Raw genomic sequence first — 18,825 nt, 5'->3', positions numbered from 1 at the left:
GAGCAGGGGCTATTACTCTGCCCTGAATGAAGGCTTTCTTCATTCATCTTTACAAAGAGGAGGACAGGTAGGAGTGGTGGGGGTTCAAGTTAAATTCTTAGACTGAAGGGACTTCAGAACTGCAGCTTGCTGCTAAGTAGAAACCAACAATCACCTTCAAGGACCCAAGATGCTACTGTGCACACACACACACACACACACACACACCACCTCACAGGAGCAAAGTAGGCCAAATGAGAGCCACTGGGATATAACAGCCCAGTGTAAGGCAGAACATCAGAGAGAGATGACCCTCCAGTGGTCACCCTGCTGCTGGTCTGGGCCCTGAGTCCCTGTGTTGAATCTTTAAGAATCTTGGGGACATCCTGAGCAGTGTGGAAACCCGAAGTGAAGTACAGCACAGACACGGGATGCCTACTACAGATGCTTACAATATTTTCGCTGTCGGTTGTTAAGGGCTGAAGGGTGTGGGGGCAATCTTCTGCTTTGCTCGCAGCTCTTGTAGCCCTGGTGGGTTTGCTGCTGTGACTTCGCTGTTGTTGGGAGGTCTACATGGAGCTGTAAGTGACAGCCTGGTGGAATGTAGTCATGCAGCTGTTTCCATCTCTCAGCTGGGATGGCTACAGAGGTCCCAGGCACAGTAATGCGCTAGATGGCTGCAGAGCAGAACGGGTAGGAGAGCTGGCAGCATCTGAGGCATAGCAGGTCACAGGAGCACACAATGACCCTGCAGCTCACGGCATACATCAGGCTGCCTGACAGGGGAGAGGCACAGAAAAGGCCAGACAGAAAGGAGCACCCTGCATATAGGCCTGCATATCAGGGCCACAGTGGGGCTGGGAGGCAGCAACAGCTTCTGCAGTCCTGGGGTTGGCAACAGTTGTGGGGACACAGCACAAGGAAACAGGGCCAGAAGTCACTCATTCCCATTGCTGGAAATTTCCCCAGGATCTCTGAAATCACAAAGAAGCCCCTGTATCAGTCACTACACAATAGGGTTGGGTGGGGTTAGCATTGTCCACAAGACAGGATCTAGCATCATGACGAGCATGCCTGTGAGGGTTTGTTTTGACTACATTAATTGACCGGGCAGACCAGTCCACAGTTGGAGGCGCCATTCCCTGGGCTGTGTATATGGAGAAAGCAGCTGGGCGGCAGCCACATTCATCCTCTCTGCTTTCTCAGACTAGCTGCCTCCTGCTCCCGCTCGCTTGGCTTCCCCACCACGATGGACTATACCTGAAACTATGAGCCAGAATAAACCCTTTCTTTATTAAGTTGCTTCTGCCGAGTGTTTTGTCACAGCAACGGAAGAGAAACCAAAACAGGGAGCTAATTTTGTGTTAAGGGGTGATGGCAAATGTCTTAAACTTGTTTGTAACCTGCCATTATGGTCTGAACACAACCAACAACATATACACACACAGGCATGCTGCTAACAATAACATTTTATTTATAAAGACAGGAAGGAGGCCAAATATAGCCCCTAGATCCTAGTTCCCCACCTCTATGGTAAAGTTTGCATTTTACAATGGAAAGTCAGAATAAGTAATAAAAAGCCTTCATTGATAGTATGAGATGAGAAAGAACAGAATCCTAACCTCAGTCTAGCCAGCACCGCTGTAGGCTCAATAATGGCCCAAGAAACAGCAGCACAAAATGCATGAAAGCCAAACCAGAACATCCTGTTTGTGGAAGGAGAAGTTGACCTCAAAGCCAAGGTTGTTTATGAGGAGCATAACTCAGGAAGAATAACAAGTCACTGAGGAACAAGTGACAGAAACATCACACAGAAGACCAGCTGCATTATGGGTAGCTGGGATATAGGGCTGGGTATAAAAGCCACCCCAGGAAGGAACGCCAGACATCTTCACCCTCCTCCAGACCAGTCAGCATCTGCCACCATGTGCCACACCAGCTGCTCCTCAGGCTGCCAGCCATCCTGCTGCGTGTCCAGCCCCTGCCAGCCATCCTGCTGTGTGTCCAGCCCCTGCCAGCCATCCTGCTGTGTGTCCAGCCCCTGCCAGTCATCCTGTGTGCCCTTGAGCTGCAGGCCTGCTATCTGCATTCCTGTGAGATGCCAGGTGGCCTGCTGTGTGCCCGTGAGCTGCAGACCCACTGTGTGCATGGCTCCCTCCTGCCAGTCCTCTGTGTGTGTGCCTGTGAGCTGCCGGCCTGTCTGTGTGACCTCCTCCTGCCAGTCATCCGGGTGCTGTCAGCCCTCTTGCCCCACCCTGGTCTGCAGACCCGTCACCTGTAGCACACCCACCTGCTGCTGACCAGTGTCTGCAAACCAGCTACTTACAGATGGAACACATCTGTCCCTCCCAACACCTGTCATCTGTGAGGCAGGCCGGACGCATGCCCAACCCACCTGGGAACTGTGGAGAGAGGGTACAGAAGAATTCCATTTCTCCCTGCCCAAGCCCAACCCCCAGGGATGTCCTGACTCCTAGTGTCCCTCTCCAGCCCTGTGTGTCAAATAAATCGCTTTCCCATCCAACTTGTGTTCTCTTTCATCCCCACAGACTTTTCAGGTTCCCACTGCGTAGCCTTGGCTGCCCTTGGCTGAGCTCACTATGCACACCAGGCTGACCTTGACCTCGCAGATATCCTCCTTCCTTTACCTCCCAAGAGTCTATCTATTTTTTAGAAAATATTTACTTTTATGTGTATGAGTGTTTTGCCTGAATACATGTCTGTGTGCCACATGAATGCATTGCCTATGGAGGCCAGAAGAGAGTTCTGATGTAGGGTGAAAAGGACCAAGGAAACATAACGAGAGGCACTCTGGGATGCTAGATCAGCATCTGGGGATGAAAGTGTATAATTACCATGCCCAGAAGGAACGAGATCACTCTGAGATACTTATTCATGTGTCACTCTGGTTATCTGTTCCATGGAAACAAGATGCCCAAGGGAACTGGAATTCCCTAGGAGTTCCTCGCTAGGAAATAAAAGGCTGAAGCCTGGGGCCAGCCACATGGGAACTTGTCTCCTAGGAAGAGATCTCATGCAGACAACTGGTCACACCATCTTCCAAGACAGCTGAAGCTGAGATAATAAGGGTGTACCACAGTGAGCAGGACTCTTAATTATATGTACCCCTTGTCTTGTATCTAAACCGTACCCTCATATAAGGACCTGGAAAATGAACTTGGGGGAGTCACTGGATCTCTCTGTCTTTCTTTCCAGTGTGGCCACATTGAATCAGTCTCCTTTTTCTCTGATTTATACTATTATTTGTTTGTTTCATTGGCTCATCAAGAATGGCAGCCACATCTGAATTATTGGGGCTACAAGGGCCAGGCTCTGACCTTTAATAATCCTGATAATAAGTAGTGCCATGGAAAGGAAGAGGAAAGGAGAGGTGGGGTGGAAAGAGGGAGGGCAAGGAAGAGAGGAGGGGAGCTGGTGTGGAGGAAGGAGGAGACACAGGAAGGGAGGAGAGGAGAGGGACAGGAGGGGGAGGGAGACAGGGGGAGAGGAGAGGAGAGGAGAGGAGAGGAGAGGAGAGGAGAGGAGAGGAGAGGAGAGGAGAGGAGAGGAGAGGAGAGGAGAGGAGAGGAGAGAGGAGTGAAGGGGAGGGGAGAGAAAGGAGGGGGAGGGAGGCAGGAGGGGAGAGAACAGAGAGGAGAGGAGAGAACAGGAGAGGACAGGAGAAGGGAGGGGAGGAGAGGAGAGAAGAGAGGGGAGGAGGAACTAGACAGAAGAAACAGACAAAGAAGTAACATCTAAGAAAAGCTCCACAGAAATAAAACCACGTAAAACACAGAGATACCCTCCTGTGTGACTTTTCCTAGGAGATATGAAGGTCTCCTCTCCTTAGGCAGGACCCTGATGACAAGTCAAAGAAATTATCTTCCCAGTCCAGCTCGGTGAACCAGTGAGTTTACTGGGGCTGCCTGAAGGAGCATGGGCAACCAACGGGCAGGTACACTACTGAAGAGTCTACTCTTAGCAGTAGCTAACTGCTTACACAGCCTCAGGGAGGGGAGGAGTCTCCTGCGCCACCCTGAGTCCTCCCATGTTCCACAGGGAATGTTAACTGACCCAAGCTTGTAAGGCTCTCATGCAGGCAATTCCAGCTGCTCTGGTTCCAAGATGGCAACTGTGTGTTATCCTTAGAGGGCAGCATGCCACAACACCCCAAGTAGGAGGCATCTTCCTCAACACCCCAGATAGGAGGCATCTTCCTCAACACCGCAGATAGGAGGCATCTTCCTCAACACCGCAGATAGGAGGCATCTTCCTCAACACCCCAGATAGGAGGCATCTTCCTCAACACCCCAAATAGGATGCATCTTTTTCAAAACAAAGAATAAAACATGGTTGGATACACCTTGTTTAATATGTGACTGTCAAAACCCAACCGTAACGAGGAAGATGTGAACACACAGATTAAACCAGATGTCATCAACACAGAAGCAGAGGCAAGGATTACATTAGGCATCTGGTGAGAGTCACATGCTCTAACTGCTGAGGAAATGAAGGTGTCCTTCCATAGTGAAATAATAGAGATCAGCACTTCACTGTCTGTAGACTGGCACCATCAGAAGTGGCTTCCGGCCAAGGTCGATAAAAGGAGAGAAACTGGAATCCACGTGAGGGAACTGTAGAGAGAACATTGTGGAGAAAAGGGTGCTCGAAGCCGTCAGGGGCACACTTGCCACAGAGGACAGGGACAGAGCTGGCAGAAGCAGGAGCAAGCAGAGTGGGCAGCGCTTCAAGAACAATGCACGGTCTCCAGGACATGGACTGGGCTCCCAGAAACTCTCACTTCCACAGGCAGAGAGAAAAGGCCTCTGCCAGTGACAGATACATCTAAGGGAACTCAACAGAGCACCTGTCGAGATATTGAGGAAATAGCACTCAGGAGGAGTTCAGGGGCCCAAAGGAATGGAGGCCTTCGAAGTTGGCAACAGTTGGGAAAAGTTAGAGCCCTGGACAAACATGGCAGGTAAATGGAAGCATTCTGATCTCTACAAGGAGAACAGAGAGGCATGAGCCCAGGCCACACAAAGGCTCCAGCTGAAATCTTACTGCCCATCAGGAGAAATGAACGCCATGAGATCCACGACCCAAGGAAGGAAATGAAAGTTAGAAAAAAAATGGTATCAATGCAAATGCAAGTGGGAAGGGCTGTACAGGAAGTCTACAGGGTACAGGAAGTCTGGAGGCCACCAAGCCTAATTTAAATCCCTAGGATTCACATGGTGAAGAGAACCAACTCCTGTAAGCTGTCCTCTGACCTACACATATGTGTCATAGCTTATATACATACACACACACGTGTACACACACAGATACACATACACACAAGCACACACATGCATGCAAACAGGAACACATGTGCACATGCACATATGCACACATGTGCACACACACACAAAACACACATATACTAAAATGTAATTCTTTTGAAGGGAGTAAAGAAAGGAATAGCAAAGGAAATCAGAAGTAAATTGAAATACATCAGCAATTACAATAAACATAAATAGATTAGACTCTCCAATTAAAAACAGAGATTGTCTGTTTGCTTCAAACCCTGCTTTATGTTATCATTAGGCTAATTTTGCCCTTTGCCTGTTTTGCAATAAAGTTTTATTGGCTCCTTGTCCACAGGTTGCCTTGTACTGGCTGATGTTCCTATAGCAGAGCCAAGTATTTGTGACAGAGCTGAGGCAGAACCCAGGACTTTAATATATTTACTTAATGAACATTCGTAAAATAGTTTGGCAAGCCTTGGTTTTAAAGTATAAAGAATAAAAATGTTGAAAGTAAATTAAGGAAAATACACCCAGCTGGCCAACCTTCTGGCACCGCTTCTGAGGATAGGAGCACCGTAAACCTTGGACAGCTGGGGAAACTTCTAAACCCAACTCGACCTCGGAAAAAGACTCGGAAGATGGTTTTGTCTGCCCTGAAGATGCGACAGTTCTCAGGCACTGGGTGCCACAGAGTTAAAGCCTCACAACTGCAAAGTCTGCTGATGCCAAGGGGCACAAGTCCCAAGACACAGCAGAAGAGGAATGGACGGCTCCGTTCCGACACGGGTTCCATCCCAGCTCCAGACACCGGGTACATCAGCTTTAAATATGCGTGAGACAAAGTTGAGAGTTCCCAAGTTCTTATGCTTTTGTTTTTATTCCCTGCTTATGTGAATCTAGCTTTACATGCCGCTTCTTTATCGTGTGATTAGATTTCTCTCCTGTCAGTTTCTCTCTCACATCCTAGGATTCTTTCCTTTTTTCTTCATTTATTTAACCTTGTTGAATCTTTTCTTCCCCTTTCCTTGCATTGCTTTTTCTAAAATTTCATTTATTTTCATTACTTTTACCTTAGCCCATTTTAACTCAATAACTTACTTTACATTATTTTGGCAATTTTTTCCCCTGTGGTCATTGGTGATATAGTCATTGGCTCCTTTCACAGGCTTAGGTGCCCTGGCTTGGCTGGTGATCCCTGTGCTAATGTCCCTGTCTTTCTAGACCTTCACACCAACTGCTCCTGGTCAGTTAGAACCCTGACAGGGTCCAGGAGAGCTCCTGTGTCATGTGCACACGTGTGCACGCATGTGCACACATGTGCCTCAGTGCTGTGTCGCCTGAGAGCAGACTGTGAGTTGTCTGGATGAAGAACTGTGTATATTGGAGGAAATAAAGCCCCTGGGGTAAAGTGGAAAATGGGCTTGGCAGAAACACAGCCTCAGGGCCCTCCCAAGGCCCAATGCATCAATCACAAGCTCCATGTTGCTAGGACAGGACACAAGAAACCCCAGGGCCCAGGGCAGGGTTGGCACTGCTGGGAGAGCAAGGCATAGGAGTTCCAGACACAGACCACTGGGGGCCACTGAGTGAGTGACATTCTCAGACCCTATCCAAATGAGATGAAAAGGTGATTAGAAGCGAAGGGGAGGGAAGGGTGCTCACCTGGACAGCCCCACCCTGCTGCTTCTGCACCTGTGGCCAACCCCACCGTGGGGCAGCCACTATGAAAGTCTAGGTGACCTGCTCCTGCCTACTCCCTGGCAACAGGGTCTACAAGTTGCATCCACCGTAGTGCCCCTGTTAGATTTGGAGCATCAAGATTATGTCCGTCAAACCCCATGCACTGCTCAGACCCTTCTAGGCCAGGATGGCTGTTCCTTCGTCTCTCCTTCCTCACTCAAAAACAAAACAAAAACAAAACAAAACAAAAACAAAAAATCAAACAAACAAACCTATACTCCCTGTCTGGAGCTTTCCCTCAAAACAAGTATATGTGTTTGAATCTCAAACCCTACCTTTCTTCTGATTGCTTCTGCTTCCTAGAAACTGTCCTTTGGGGAGTACTTCTGTCACAGTGCAGTATGGAAGAGGCCTTCCGGGCCCACGCTGGGGAGGAAGGGCTGATGAGGCCACCACCCTGCACTCTGAGCAGGGCAGAGGGTCTCAGAGGCCCTGAACCCCTTGTGTCTGAATCCAGATTCACCTGTCTGGGGGGAGGTGGGGAGTAGATGTCAACATGTGTGAGCGCGTAGGTCACGAGGGCTCAGGGGTGTCCATGAGCACACGCATGCGTATCTGGAGTTGCTAGGAGTACATGAGTGCATGTGTGTACTAGAGAGGTTCTGAGGGACCATAACTATCTATGTCTCTAGCATGTGTCTGTGTGCCTGAGGGCATGGGTATTCAGTTCACATGAGGATATGCATGTGCGTGTGTGTGATGAAGGAATGGTACATGTAAACATGTGTGCACATTCAGGGCAGTGACTCCCTAACATCTGGATTCATTCTGGCTCAGTTTCACGCAGCCCCAATTTAAACCACACACTGGTCACAGACCTTCTTGGCTACTGATTCATAAGCCATTTCAGCTTGCTGCTCTTCACCAACCTGCAGCATGGGAGAAACGGCTGTAATCCAGGGCAGGCAGCAGTGGGAGCTCCAGGAGGGGCAGGGCAGGACAGAGCCGCAGGTACAGTCAAAGGCATGCCCATCCCTGGGAGCCTCCACATGAGCTTCTCCCTGCAGTCTACATGAGAGGAGGATGCACGTTAGAGACAGGAGACTGTCGCCAACGCACACGGAGGAAATAAGCTCAGACATCGCCGACTAAGCCTAGAAGCACACGGAGCACAGATTCAGCTCTACTCACTGACAGACGGACAAGTGATGCCCACACGGCTGCAGCCAGGGATGATGTGAGCAACCACTGCCCATGCAGCCCCTGCTGCAGGGGACCGGAAAGGGAGCACAAAGAACGGAACTATGAGAGACAGCGAGTCTGTGACAGGGGCCACATTCTCCTGGGCCACCATAGGGTCTATTTCATCAGGCCATGTCCTCTACCAATCTCTACCTCCTGAGTCACAGTGAGGCTGGATCAGAGAAATCATTGGCCTATGCCCTTTCAGATCACCTAGAGAGTCGGGAATCAGGGCAGACAAGCACAGCTGATTAGAAAATGCAGCTTTATTTGACACACAGGTTAGAGAGGCACTCTGCATGCAGGACATCCTCCAAAGAAGGACAGGGCAGGGGGAGCTGGTTCATTCTTCCGCATCTTCTTTCCAGTTCCAGGGTGCAGTGAATGTGTTTCCCACCTGCTTCCTGTTGAATCCATGGCCAAGAATGGGATTGGACAGGACGGAGTATGCATCTTCATGGGGGCAGGTGATTTGCAGATACTGGTCAGCAGCAGGTGGGCGTGCTACAGGTGACAGGTCTGCAGACCAGGGTGGGGCAGGAGGGCTGGCAGCACCCGGATGACTGGCAGGAGGAGGTCACACAGACAGGCCGGCAGCTCACAGGCACACACACAGAGGACTGGCAGGAGGGAGCCATGCACACAGTGGGTCTGCAGCTCACGGGCACACAGCAGGCCACCTGGTATCTCACAGGAATGCAGATAACAGGCCTGCAGCAGGATGATTGGCAAGGGCTGGACATGTAGCAGGATGGCTGGCAGGGGCTGGACACGCAGCAGGCAGGCTGGCAGCCTGAGGAGCAGCTGGTGTGGCACATGGTGGAAGCTAGCTGGTCTGGAGGAGGGTGAAGATGTCTGGAGCCCCCCGTCCAGGGTGGCTTTTATACCCAGCTCAGTGACTCGACCACCTAGGATACAGTTTTGTGTTTGTGTTTGCTTCCTGTCCTGTCCCCAGTGCTAGCCTTGCTTTTGTTTCTGTTTTTGTTTGTGTTCAGCTGGATAATGGAAGATTACATCTCTTCTAAGTTCCTGGAGAAGGCATTTGGGCAAACAGTAAACACCAACTCCATCAGCTCCATATCAGGCATCTGGGACTCATGGTGGATACATCTGGTCCTCAACAACTTTGGGTAGTCCCATCCCTCCGCCTCTGCTTTCTGAACTATACAGAGCCTCTTTCTTAGGCAGGTTCCACTTCATGCCTGGAGTTTTTGTTGGTGGATATCCCAGAGTCCTTACACCTCTAACATCCTGGGGTCTCTATTGAAACTTAGGTTTCACCTTTACAACTTCACACACACGTTTTTTAGTAGACCTAAGGTAGCCAACCCTGCCACACAGTCTGAACTCAGAGGTGTTCTGAAACCTTGTGGCAAGGCTTCATAAACCGGCAACTCTTGGAGTCTGCAAGTCTAGAACACCATGTAACAATGTTGCCATGTTCTTCTGCACAAGATAGAATGTAGCCCCCCCTTCGCCAGAGCTGGCAAGGCCTCAGTGATGTGGGATTTCCCTCTGTATTCTGTGATTACCATTAATGAGTAAAGAAAAGGCTTTGGACCTATAGCAGGGCAGAACTTAGGTAGGCGGAGAAAATGAAACTGAATGCTTAGAGAAAGAAAGGCAGAGTCAGTGAGAAAAACCATGGAGCCGCTGGAGACAGACGCCGGTTGGAATCTTGCCAATAAGCCACAGCCACGTTGTGATACACAGATTAATAGAAATGGGTTAAATTAATATGTAAGAGTTAGCCAATAAGAAGCTAGAGCTAAGCCAAGCAGTGATTTAAATAATACAGTTTCTGTGTGGTTATTTTGGTTCTGGGTGGACAGGACGAATAAGCAACCTCCTCTTACACCTCAGTGTGCCTTAGCTGGAGAACCTGGGGATAAATTCCCTAGGCAGTTGTTCTGGAACAGGGAAACCCTTCAGTACATTTCCAGTTCGGGAGTTTTCTCCTTCAAAACGAATTTGCATTTTCACAGGTTTGAGGAGTGGGGTCTTGCCCTAGTGGTCCTTAAATTCTTTTCCAGAGTCAAATGCGAGGTTTCTCTCTAATGGTGCTAATCACCTCAGGAATCACACTTTTTCCACACACTCAGCTGGTCTACATCTGTAAACTGGCTCCTCTCCTCACCCATCTGCACATTTTCACAGCATCTGCTCGTCTCACTGTAGACCATCTGAGAGCAAGCAGTCAGACGCTACAGCCTGAACTCTGAGCTGTCTGAGAACCCTCTATAAAATGCCTTAGCCCATGACCTTTCAATTCCACTTCACTTAGAGATGTTTAGACAGGGGCAGAAAGCAGTTTTTTGTTTTGTTTTGTTTGTTTGGCTGACTCACCCACAAATGACTTTTAGCACAGTTCCTGGTGAGTTCATATTCTGCTCTGAAGCCACACAAGCCATCTTTAGTGCTGTCTTTTATTAGAATTCTACTCTTGCATCCTCCTAGAGGATGGCCCGTTCAGCTCTGCACACAGCATTGGAGAGCTGCTTTAGCTCACAGCTCACAGCTCCAAACCCCTCTCCGTCCCTCCCACTACCCATCTCTGAAGGACTGTGAACCACATTACAGGACTCTACTGGTTGGTGCTGGAGGATTGTGAGAAAGCCAGGAATTCATTCCGAGGATGGCCTTTATTCATAGGCCAGTGGCCCAACAATCCAGGACATAGATGGTCTTTGTATATTCAGTTTTTGTCTTGGTGTTTTCTGGTTTCTATGGCAAAATGCCTGGGGAAAACAGCTTAAGAAGGGAGGGTTTATTTTGGCTCACGGTGTGAGGGGATACATGGTGGCATGAGGGAGGTGACTGGGCATATTGCATGGTGTGCTCTCCTGTTTTTCCTTTTATTAAATCCATGACCCCAATTCAGGGTGGCATCTGTGGCAGTTTGAATGAGAAATGCTCCCCCACAGGCTCAGGCCTTTAACACTTGGTGTTCAGTTGGTGGCGCTCTTTCAAGAGATCTTAAGGAGGCACAGCCTTGCAGGAGGAAGTGTGTCATTGGGGCAGGCTTCACAAATTGAAAGCCTTGTGTCCCTTCTGGTTTGTTCTCTCTGCTTGGTGCTTGCATTTGGAGATAGGAGTTCTCGGCTTGCTGCTCCTGCCACCATGCCTGCCTGCTGCCACGCTTTCCTGTTGTGATGGACAGTTAGCCATGGGAACTGCAAACCAAAAGAAACCTGCCCTTCGCTAGGTTCTCTGGGTCTTGGTGTTCTGTCGCAGAAGAGTAACAAATACACGGGGTCTTCCTTCCCTCCTCGGTGAAAGTTCTCTGTAAATACCTTCACAGACATGCCAGAGATGTGTACCTTAGAAGGGCCTAACTTTAGTAAAGGTGACAATGAAGATTTACTGATGCAATGAGAAGAAAGTGTCAGACTCTGCAGAATCCTGTCAGCCTGCACTGCTTCTCTATGCTGTACCCCTATTGCCTTCCACCCAAACTGGGGCAATGAGGTTTTCTACTGCCATGAAGTCAATGTGTGCCCCTGATGAGACAGCCCCTGTGTGGCTGCCGTCTGTAAGCAGGCCTGCTGCATGTCTGGCTGATGCATGCAGGTGTCCTCCACACTAAAGAGCTACACGCCTGTCACATTTATGAGCTTCCCTGCTCCAGGTGCTGCCACCCCCTGTCCCACCCTGATCTTCAGCACCCTCACCCAAAGCATCATTGCTTTCTACTGACCCCTGCTATAGAATATGTCGAATACTGGACCTGTCTCTAGTATTATCTCCAAAATGTTATTATTCCTTGTTACCTCCAAAGTCCAGGGAAAAACTGTCCCTCCTGGCCAACACTCCATCATGATCCTGTTGAATTAGGAAGAATCTCACCTCTCTCCAAACTTCCTGCATGGTTGGGCAGAGGCACCTCCCTAAATCTTCTCTCTTATTCTCTATCCTCCCTTCCTCATGACTTTTGGGAGAATTGGTACTGCCCCCTAAAATGCCCGGCCATAACATCCATTCCTGTTTTTCTCACATTCTGAACTTGATTCCTAGGGTTTACTTCTTGGGGTATATGCAAACCACACAAGGAGCCTGGGATAGGCCTCAGGGCCATTCCAGGGAGAGAAGGTTTGGAGGTTCATCTTCACTGTCAACCTGGCTGGGTTTAGAATAACCCAGGAGACAGAGACACATCTCAAGGTATGTCTGTGCAGGTGTTTCATGGAGGATGAACTGAGAAGGGAGACCCTACTTGAATGAGGCAACACACATTCCATGGGTTAGGATCCTGGGAGAACAAACAAGGAGAAAGCCAGCCAAGTGACAGCAATCTTATGTCTGTTTAGTTGTCCCCCATGGTGTGAACCACTCCACTCCACTGTGATGGACTGACCACTCAGGAGCCATGGACTAGCACCAAGTTCTTCTCCCTCTTCTGTCGTTCTGCTGGGTGATTCACTGCAGTACTGCAGAGCTAACGAATGCAGAGCCTCATTATGAGAAGAAGGGGCGAAGCTGCTGTAACTGATCTCATCAGGGGCTCTCTCGGGTCTTTGTCACAGGTTTGTGGACAGAATTTGCCAGAGTTCAGAGAGGTGAAGCACAGAAGCCCTAGAAAGCAGTAAGCAGAGCTTGAGGGGGAGCCCTCGTGGGGTCACAGAAGACAAGAACGCCACTGGGATTCAGACAGGAAGGAAGTCTGAGCCCAGGAGGTTTCACATGGGAACAGGGACTCTGCTGGGAGCTAGACTCGAGGTCATTCCTGCATAATCTGACAGACAACAATACGGACTTTTTTCCTGTGTCCAGAACTTGAGGGATATTGAGAATAATGGGGGCTGGTCCCATGTCTGCCTAGTTTCATCAAAATCTCAGCTTTTTTATTTGCTTGCTTGTTTATTTTTCTGAGACAGGGTTTCTCTGTGTAACCCTGGCTGTCCTGGAACTTACTCTGTAGACCAGGCTGGCTTCGAACTCAGAGATCTGCCTGCCTCTGCCTCCTGAGTGCTGGGATTCACACACCACCATGCCCTACTCCAAAGCTCAGATTTATACCACATGGTAGACGCAGATCACCTTGACTGTTGAGCTATAAAACTATATTAACAACTCGCCTCTCTGCAACAGAAAGAAAGCAGCTGTAGCCCAGGACAGCCAGCAGTCAGCTCTGGGAGAGACTGAGCAGGACGGAGACACAGGCACAGCAGACACCGGGCTCCTTGTCCATCCCTGGGAACCTCCGTGGGAACTGCTCACAACAGACTGCAGGAGGCCAGAAGTAAGGATGCACACCAGAAATGAGAGACTGTCACCAATGCCCCAGGTCATAGACAACACTGACAAACACTTAAGAATACATGTCCGGGGCACATGGAGCACAGATTGGACTCTACTCACTGACAGGCAGGCGATGCCCACATGACTGCAGCAGCCACGGCCCCAAGAAGTCAGCAGAACAAGACGACGCTTTCAAGTTTCTAAGGTGGAAGTGCTGTGTGTTTATTAGGTTATAATTGATCGCCAGCCAATTAAAGATGGGCACGTGCGCACCGCTGAAGGGGAGGGGTTACAGGGTCAATCACACTGTATAACTAAGATTCACACACCCAAAAAGTGCCCTGTAAAAGTCACCAGGACCCAGGATACAAGACAGCACTAGAGAGGAAAACTAGCCAGGGACAATCAGAATGTCGGCTACAGATGCCCTGGGCAAGAACTGAGGGAGGGGGGTAGGATGCAGCGAAGACAATGAGTTCACATCAGGGCTGCACACTCGTGCACACAGGAATGCCAGGAACCTGATGACATCTGCACAGCCTGGCCATGTCCTTCACCCCATCTCGTCTCCCAAAGATTCGTAGAGAACATTTATGAACCTGACATAGCCTTTCTGATACAAGAGCCAGGAAGACAGACATGAAACAATGCATCTGAGCTCAAAAGAACTGGTTTATTTAGCACACAGGGTTAGAGAAGGCCCTGCAGCCAGGACATCCATCGGAGGGCAGGGGGAAGTGACACAGATCTTGCTTCTGCATTCTGTTCTCCCCCAAATGACAGGTTGGGATAGGTATGTTTCCCATCTGCTGCACACACAAACCTGAGGTCAAGTAGAAAAGGTTTTGGCAACACAGGTGTGTCCCATCTTCATGGAAGCAGGTGGTTTGGAGACACTGGTCAGCAGCAGGAGGGTCTGCAGACCAGGGTGGGGCAGGAGGGCTGGCAGCACCCGGATGACTGGCAGGAGGAGGTCACACAGACAGGCCGGCAGCTCACAGGCACACACACAGAGGACTGGCAGGAGGGAGTCAAGCACACAGTGGGTCTGCAGCTCACAGGCACACAGCAGGCCGCCTGGTATCTCACAGGAATGCAGATAGCAGGTCTGCAGCAGGATGACTGGCAGGGGCTGGACACACAGCAGGATGACTGGCAGCCTGAGGAGCAGCTGGTGTGGCACATGGTGACAGATGCTGGCTGGTCTGGAGGAGGGTGAAGATGTCTGGAGCTCCTTCCAGGGTGGCTTTTATATCCCACCCAGTGCTCCCCAACTACCCAGAATGCAGCTGCTCTTCCTTATTTGCTTCCTTTGCCCTCCCAGGCTGGCTTTGTTGTTGGCTATGTTCCTGTTTTGTTTGTCCTCAGCTTCATGGCTAATTACACCTGCTCCAGCTCCTGCTGGCCCTGAGCTCCCACCCATCCTCCCCTGGGGCCTTCTGGATTCTGCCAAGTTCCATCACTTCCTGGTTTCCTCACACGAGATCCCAGAGATCCAGGCATCCAGATGTTCTCCCTGCAGGATGACAGACCTTACACACCCACTAGATCACACTTCTCCCAGCGTTAGGAAGGGCTTACAGAATGTGGGAGGCTGAACACAGGGAGAGCCCTCCCATGAGCCTCAGCTGGAGTCAGAGAGCAGAGAGAAGCAGGCATGGAGAGGAGCTTGCTCTTCCAGTGTGTCTATGTGTGTGTGCACATGCATGCATATGTGCACACGGGGTTCAGAGTTTCGGTATGTGTGTGTGCTAGTCTAAATATGCACATAACCACACATGTATGTTCAGGACTGTATGCCCATGTGTGACCATATGCCACTAAAGCTTGTTCTCTTTTCTATCTAAGACTTACCCAGTCCCAGCCACCTTTACCACATGAACTGCTCCTTGGGTCACCTGCTGTCTGTTCCGTTCCTCTGTGCTGCCCCATCCCTGCCTGCTGCCCTCCCAAGGCAGTGAGATTATGGAACCCCCCGCCACGTGGCTGTGTTGAGATGGACCCTGTGCCCTGTGTCTGCCTCCTTCCAGCTGACCTGTAAGCTGCCAGTCCCTGGGGTGCTGCCAGCCCTCCTGCCCTGCCCACTCCCGCTGGTCCCTCCCTTGTGCTCCTCGGCCCACTGCTGGTCTCTCGTCTCCAGGCCCTCTAACTCTGGACTTGCTGTTGTAGTTGTGAGCCCAGATGAGCTCTGGGCCTCCTGGAAGACCCCCTGCCCCCACCATCTTTGTATGGCCACAGCTCCTCATAACCCACAATGAAACTTGCCTACCTAGATCGGGGTGCCCTATCCATATTCAGATGTATGTGGAAGTGTTTTCATTCACGATGCCCTCCTCTGAAAGAGGCCTCTGTGGTGTCATGAGAGTGAAGCCTAAGCTACAATGGGGACCCAACGGCATTAGAGGGGCTGAGTACTTGAGGCATCAGCCAAGGAAAGACAGAGACACAAAGGGGAGTCCGTCAATAGGGGCTCTAATCAGCCAGGTCACATGGATGGGGCAGCCCAAGCCTGTGTGAGGTCACATCAGGACTAACCTCAGACCCCCAACATTGTAGGTTTGCTCTCGGCTCTGCTGAGTTCTGGTTGCTGTCTCCCTTCTTTGTCTCCTTCGTCCATTCTGGACCGGGGCTGTGTACTCCGGCACCGAATGGTGTGTGCATGTAACTTGATGCTATAGGGACTCACAGCTAAGAGTTTACATCGACGGAACCCACTAATACTGCTTTCCTAAATGGACATGTGCCTTAAAAATCCCAGCACTCCAGAGGCAGAGGCAGGTGGATCTCTGTGAGTTCGAAGTCAGCCTGGTCTACAGAGTGAGTTCTAGGACAGCCAGGACTATACAGTGAAACCCTGTCTGGAAAAATCAAAATGAACCAGTGGACCTGCTGTCAGAGTCCTTCCAAACATTTCTATGTTTATGCCCATAGACAGAGGCTGTTCTCAGCCTTGCTCAGAGAAGCAGCTTCCCTTTGCCCTGGGAAGCCATGGATACAAAGATCCAGACTGGTCAAAGTGCTGAAATTAAGAGACTGTTGAGGGGACTGGAGAGATGGCTCAGAGGTTAAAAGCTTTGCCTGCTCTTCCAAAGGTCTTGAGTTCAATTCCCAGCAACCACATGGTGGCTTACAACCATCTGTAATGGGGTCTGGTGCCCTCTTCTGGCCTGCAGGCATACACACAGACAGAATGTTGTATACATAATAAATAAATAAATAAATAAATAAATAAATAAATAAATAAATAAATAAATTTTAAAAATAAATAAATAAAGAGGCTGTTGATTGCTCATGGCTAGATGGACCACCTATATTATCTCTTCTCAAAGGCCCAGTCTCCATCACTGGAGACAAGATGGAGCGGAAAGAATGCCACAGGATGGGGAGGAGCGTTGTGAAACACTGTCTTCCACACATGACATGGCTGCTACACTCATGAAGCTAAGTAGTGGCTACCTGGACAAAACCAAAACTGTCGCTATCCCAGCATGCTTGGGGAGGAACATAAGCGGCCCCTCCCTCGGCTGCGGAGCTACTAGCAGTTAGTGGCTGCTGGGGCGTGGAGTCATTTTCTTCAGTAGGGTAGCCACTCAGGTAAGTTCCCCAAGACAGTAAATAACTCCCCAGCCCTGCACATGCTCATGCAAGCCTTGTTAAACCTCAGGGGGTTATTAAAAAGAATAAGAGGGGAACACGTCAGGAAGAGGAATCAGACAAAGTGAGAGGGAAATGGGGCAAAATGAGCAAAATGCATATATAAAATTGTCAAAGATTCTGTAAAAATTACTTTTCAAAATAGTTTTCCTTGAACTGCTAAAGACACTTAACGTTTGAGCTGTGTGGAAATTGTTGAGACTATATATAGGAAGCCACAGACAGAAGTGGTGTTTTTTTTCCACCGTGAGATGGGCATGAATTTTGGGGAACCAGGGTGCAAGGCTCTGATTTAAAATGGCACATGTGGATGTCAAGTGGACTTTGGCCGGCATCTGAGTGTGAACCTTCACTGACAACTTGACTGGATTTAGCCTGTAGGAGGCTGAGGCAAACCACTGGACAAGTTTGGGAAGGCTTCTCTAGGCAGGAATAATCGAGGAGGGTGACCCTGTCCCATAGGCTGGAGGGCTGAACTGAATACAAACAGGGCTGAGGTAACAGCAGGGCACCGGCATTCCCCCCTCTCTGGTTCCTGATCACCATGATATGAGCTTCTCCACTCTCCTCAGTCACGAGGGAGTGAGTTCTCTAAACCCATGAGTCTTGGGGGTTTTATCAGTGTGAAAAGCAACTAACACCAAAGGGACAGAGGCATCAAGTCTGCGTTCCGTGCCTTCCATCGGAAGTGGTGGGAACTTGCAAACTCTCCCTACCCACGGCTCTGAATCCAGTTCCACCTTCTGTCTGAGATCACAGTCGTGTGTGATGAACAGGAGTGTGCAGAGCTCACAAATGTACAAGGACATACAAGGGGCCGGGTGGTGGTGGTGCACGCCTTTAATCCCAGCGCTCGGGAGGCAGAGGCAGGCGGATCTCTGTGAGTTCAAGGCCAGCCTGGTCTACAAGAGCTAGTTCCAGAAACCCTGTCTCAAAAAATCAAAAAAAAAAAAAAAAGGACATACAAGGATGTGTGTGTGTATACATATGAGTGTGTAAGGCTGCACACACTTGAGGATGCATGCAGGAGGGTGTGCATGTTCGAGACAGCTCGGGATGACTGTCTCTTTTCTGGCTCAGCTCCCTCAACAACCTCCATTTTAAGTACACAGCAAGTCATAAGCCTCCTTGGTTGTTGGGATATACGATCACGTTTCAGCTTATAGCTCATCACCAATCTGCAGACGTCGAGGAAAAGCCTGGAGCATGACACAGCCAGCAGCAAGAACTCTACAGAGGGACTGGCCCAGGATAACACCCAACACCAAAACAAACCCAGAGAACTTCGGGCCTGTTCAGACCAGGAACCTCTATGGGGAACGATCGCATGACACTGTAAGAGACCACACTGTAAGCTCACACCTAAGAACCCAGAAACATGTTCATTGATCATTCAAAGAACCAAGCTATGTGCACACAACTGCAGAAGTAGCTGCCCTGAGCACTGGTGTCACATGGAGGCTGTGCTTAGTCTGTGTGGCCTGTGTGTTTATTACGTATAATGGATCAGTCACAAGAAAATGGGCACCTTTGGTCCAGCGATGAGAAGGTGGAAGAGCAACAGCCAAGTCCACATCTCAGATCCCGGGATCCAAAAGCTTACCCATGGTGAGAAAAGCCACCATGACTCACGACCCACAATATAAAACCACCAGAGAGGAAATGCTGGCTGGGAACAGTGAGCATTCTTCATCCAGGGAGCTCTTGGGGCAAGAGCACTTAGAGGGAGATAGGGTGGGGG

General features: G+C 49.8%; 4 protein-coding genes across 7 annotated transcripts in view; 1 reads left to right on the top strand and 3 right to left on the bottom strand.

Moving 5' to 3' along the window:
* The window catches only part of Tspear (thrombospondin type laminin G domain and EAR repeats), a 143,499-nt gene that overhangs the window by 101,194 nt on the left and 23,480 nt on the right, over positions 1-18,825 (bottom strand). The window lies entirely within an intron of this gene.
* Positions 1,905-2,279, top strand: LOC130862132 (keratin-associated protein 12-1-like). Of its 4 annotated transcripts, none has more exons than XM_057751574.1 (2): positions 1,905-1,979; positions 2,028-2,279. In XM_057751574.1, exons 1-2 carry the CDS (start codon positions 1,905-1,907, stop codon positions 2,277-2,279), a joined length of 327 nt encoding a protein of 108 aa, XP_057607557.1. The 4 variants fall into 4 exon arrangements, with proteins under 4 accessions (XP_057607557.1, XP_057607559.1, XP_057607556.1 ...); XM_057751576.1 differs by having other exon boundaries at positions 1,905-1,981; positions 2,054-2,279; XM_057751573.1 differs by having other exon boundaries at positions 1,905-2,011; positions 2,054-2,279.
* LOC130862134 (keratin-associated protein 12-1-like) lies at positions 8,678-9,010 on the bottom strand. Its single transcript, XM_057751577.1, has one exon. The coding sequence runs from the start codon at positions 9,008-9,010 to the stop codon at positions 8,678-8,680; it is 333 nt and encodes a 110-aa protein (XP_057607560.1).
* LOC130861967 (keratin-associated protein 12-1-like) lies at positions 14,331-14,615 on the bottom strand. The gene has a single exon (XM_057751339.1). The coding sequence runs from the start codon at positions 14,613-14,615 to the stop codon at positions 14,331-14,333; it is 285 nt and encodes a 94-aa protein (XP_057607322.1).

Source organism: Chionomys nivalis, chromosome 19 (genome assembly GCF_950005125.1).
Source record: "Chionomys nivalis chromosome 19, mChiNiv1.1, whole genome shotgun sequence".
Taxonomy (NCBI): Eukaryota; Metazoa; Chordata; class Mammalia; order Rodentia; family Cricetidae; genus Chionomys; species Chionomys nivalis.
This window is presented reverse-complemented; position numbering and strand designations above follow the sequence as displayed.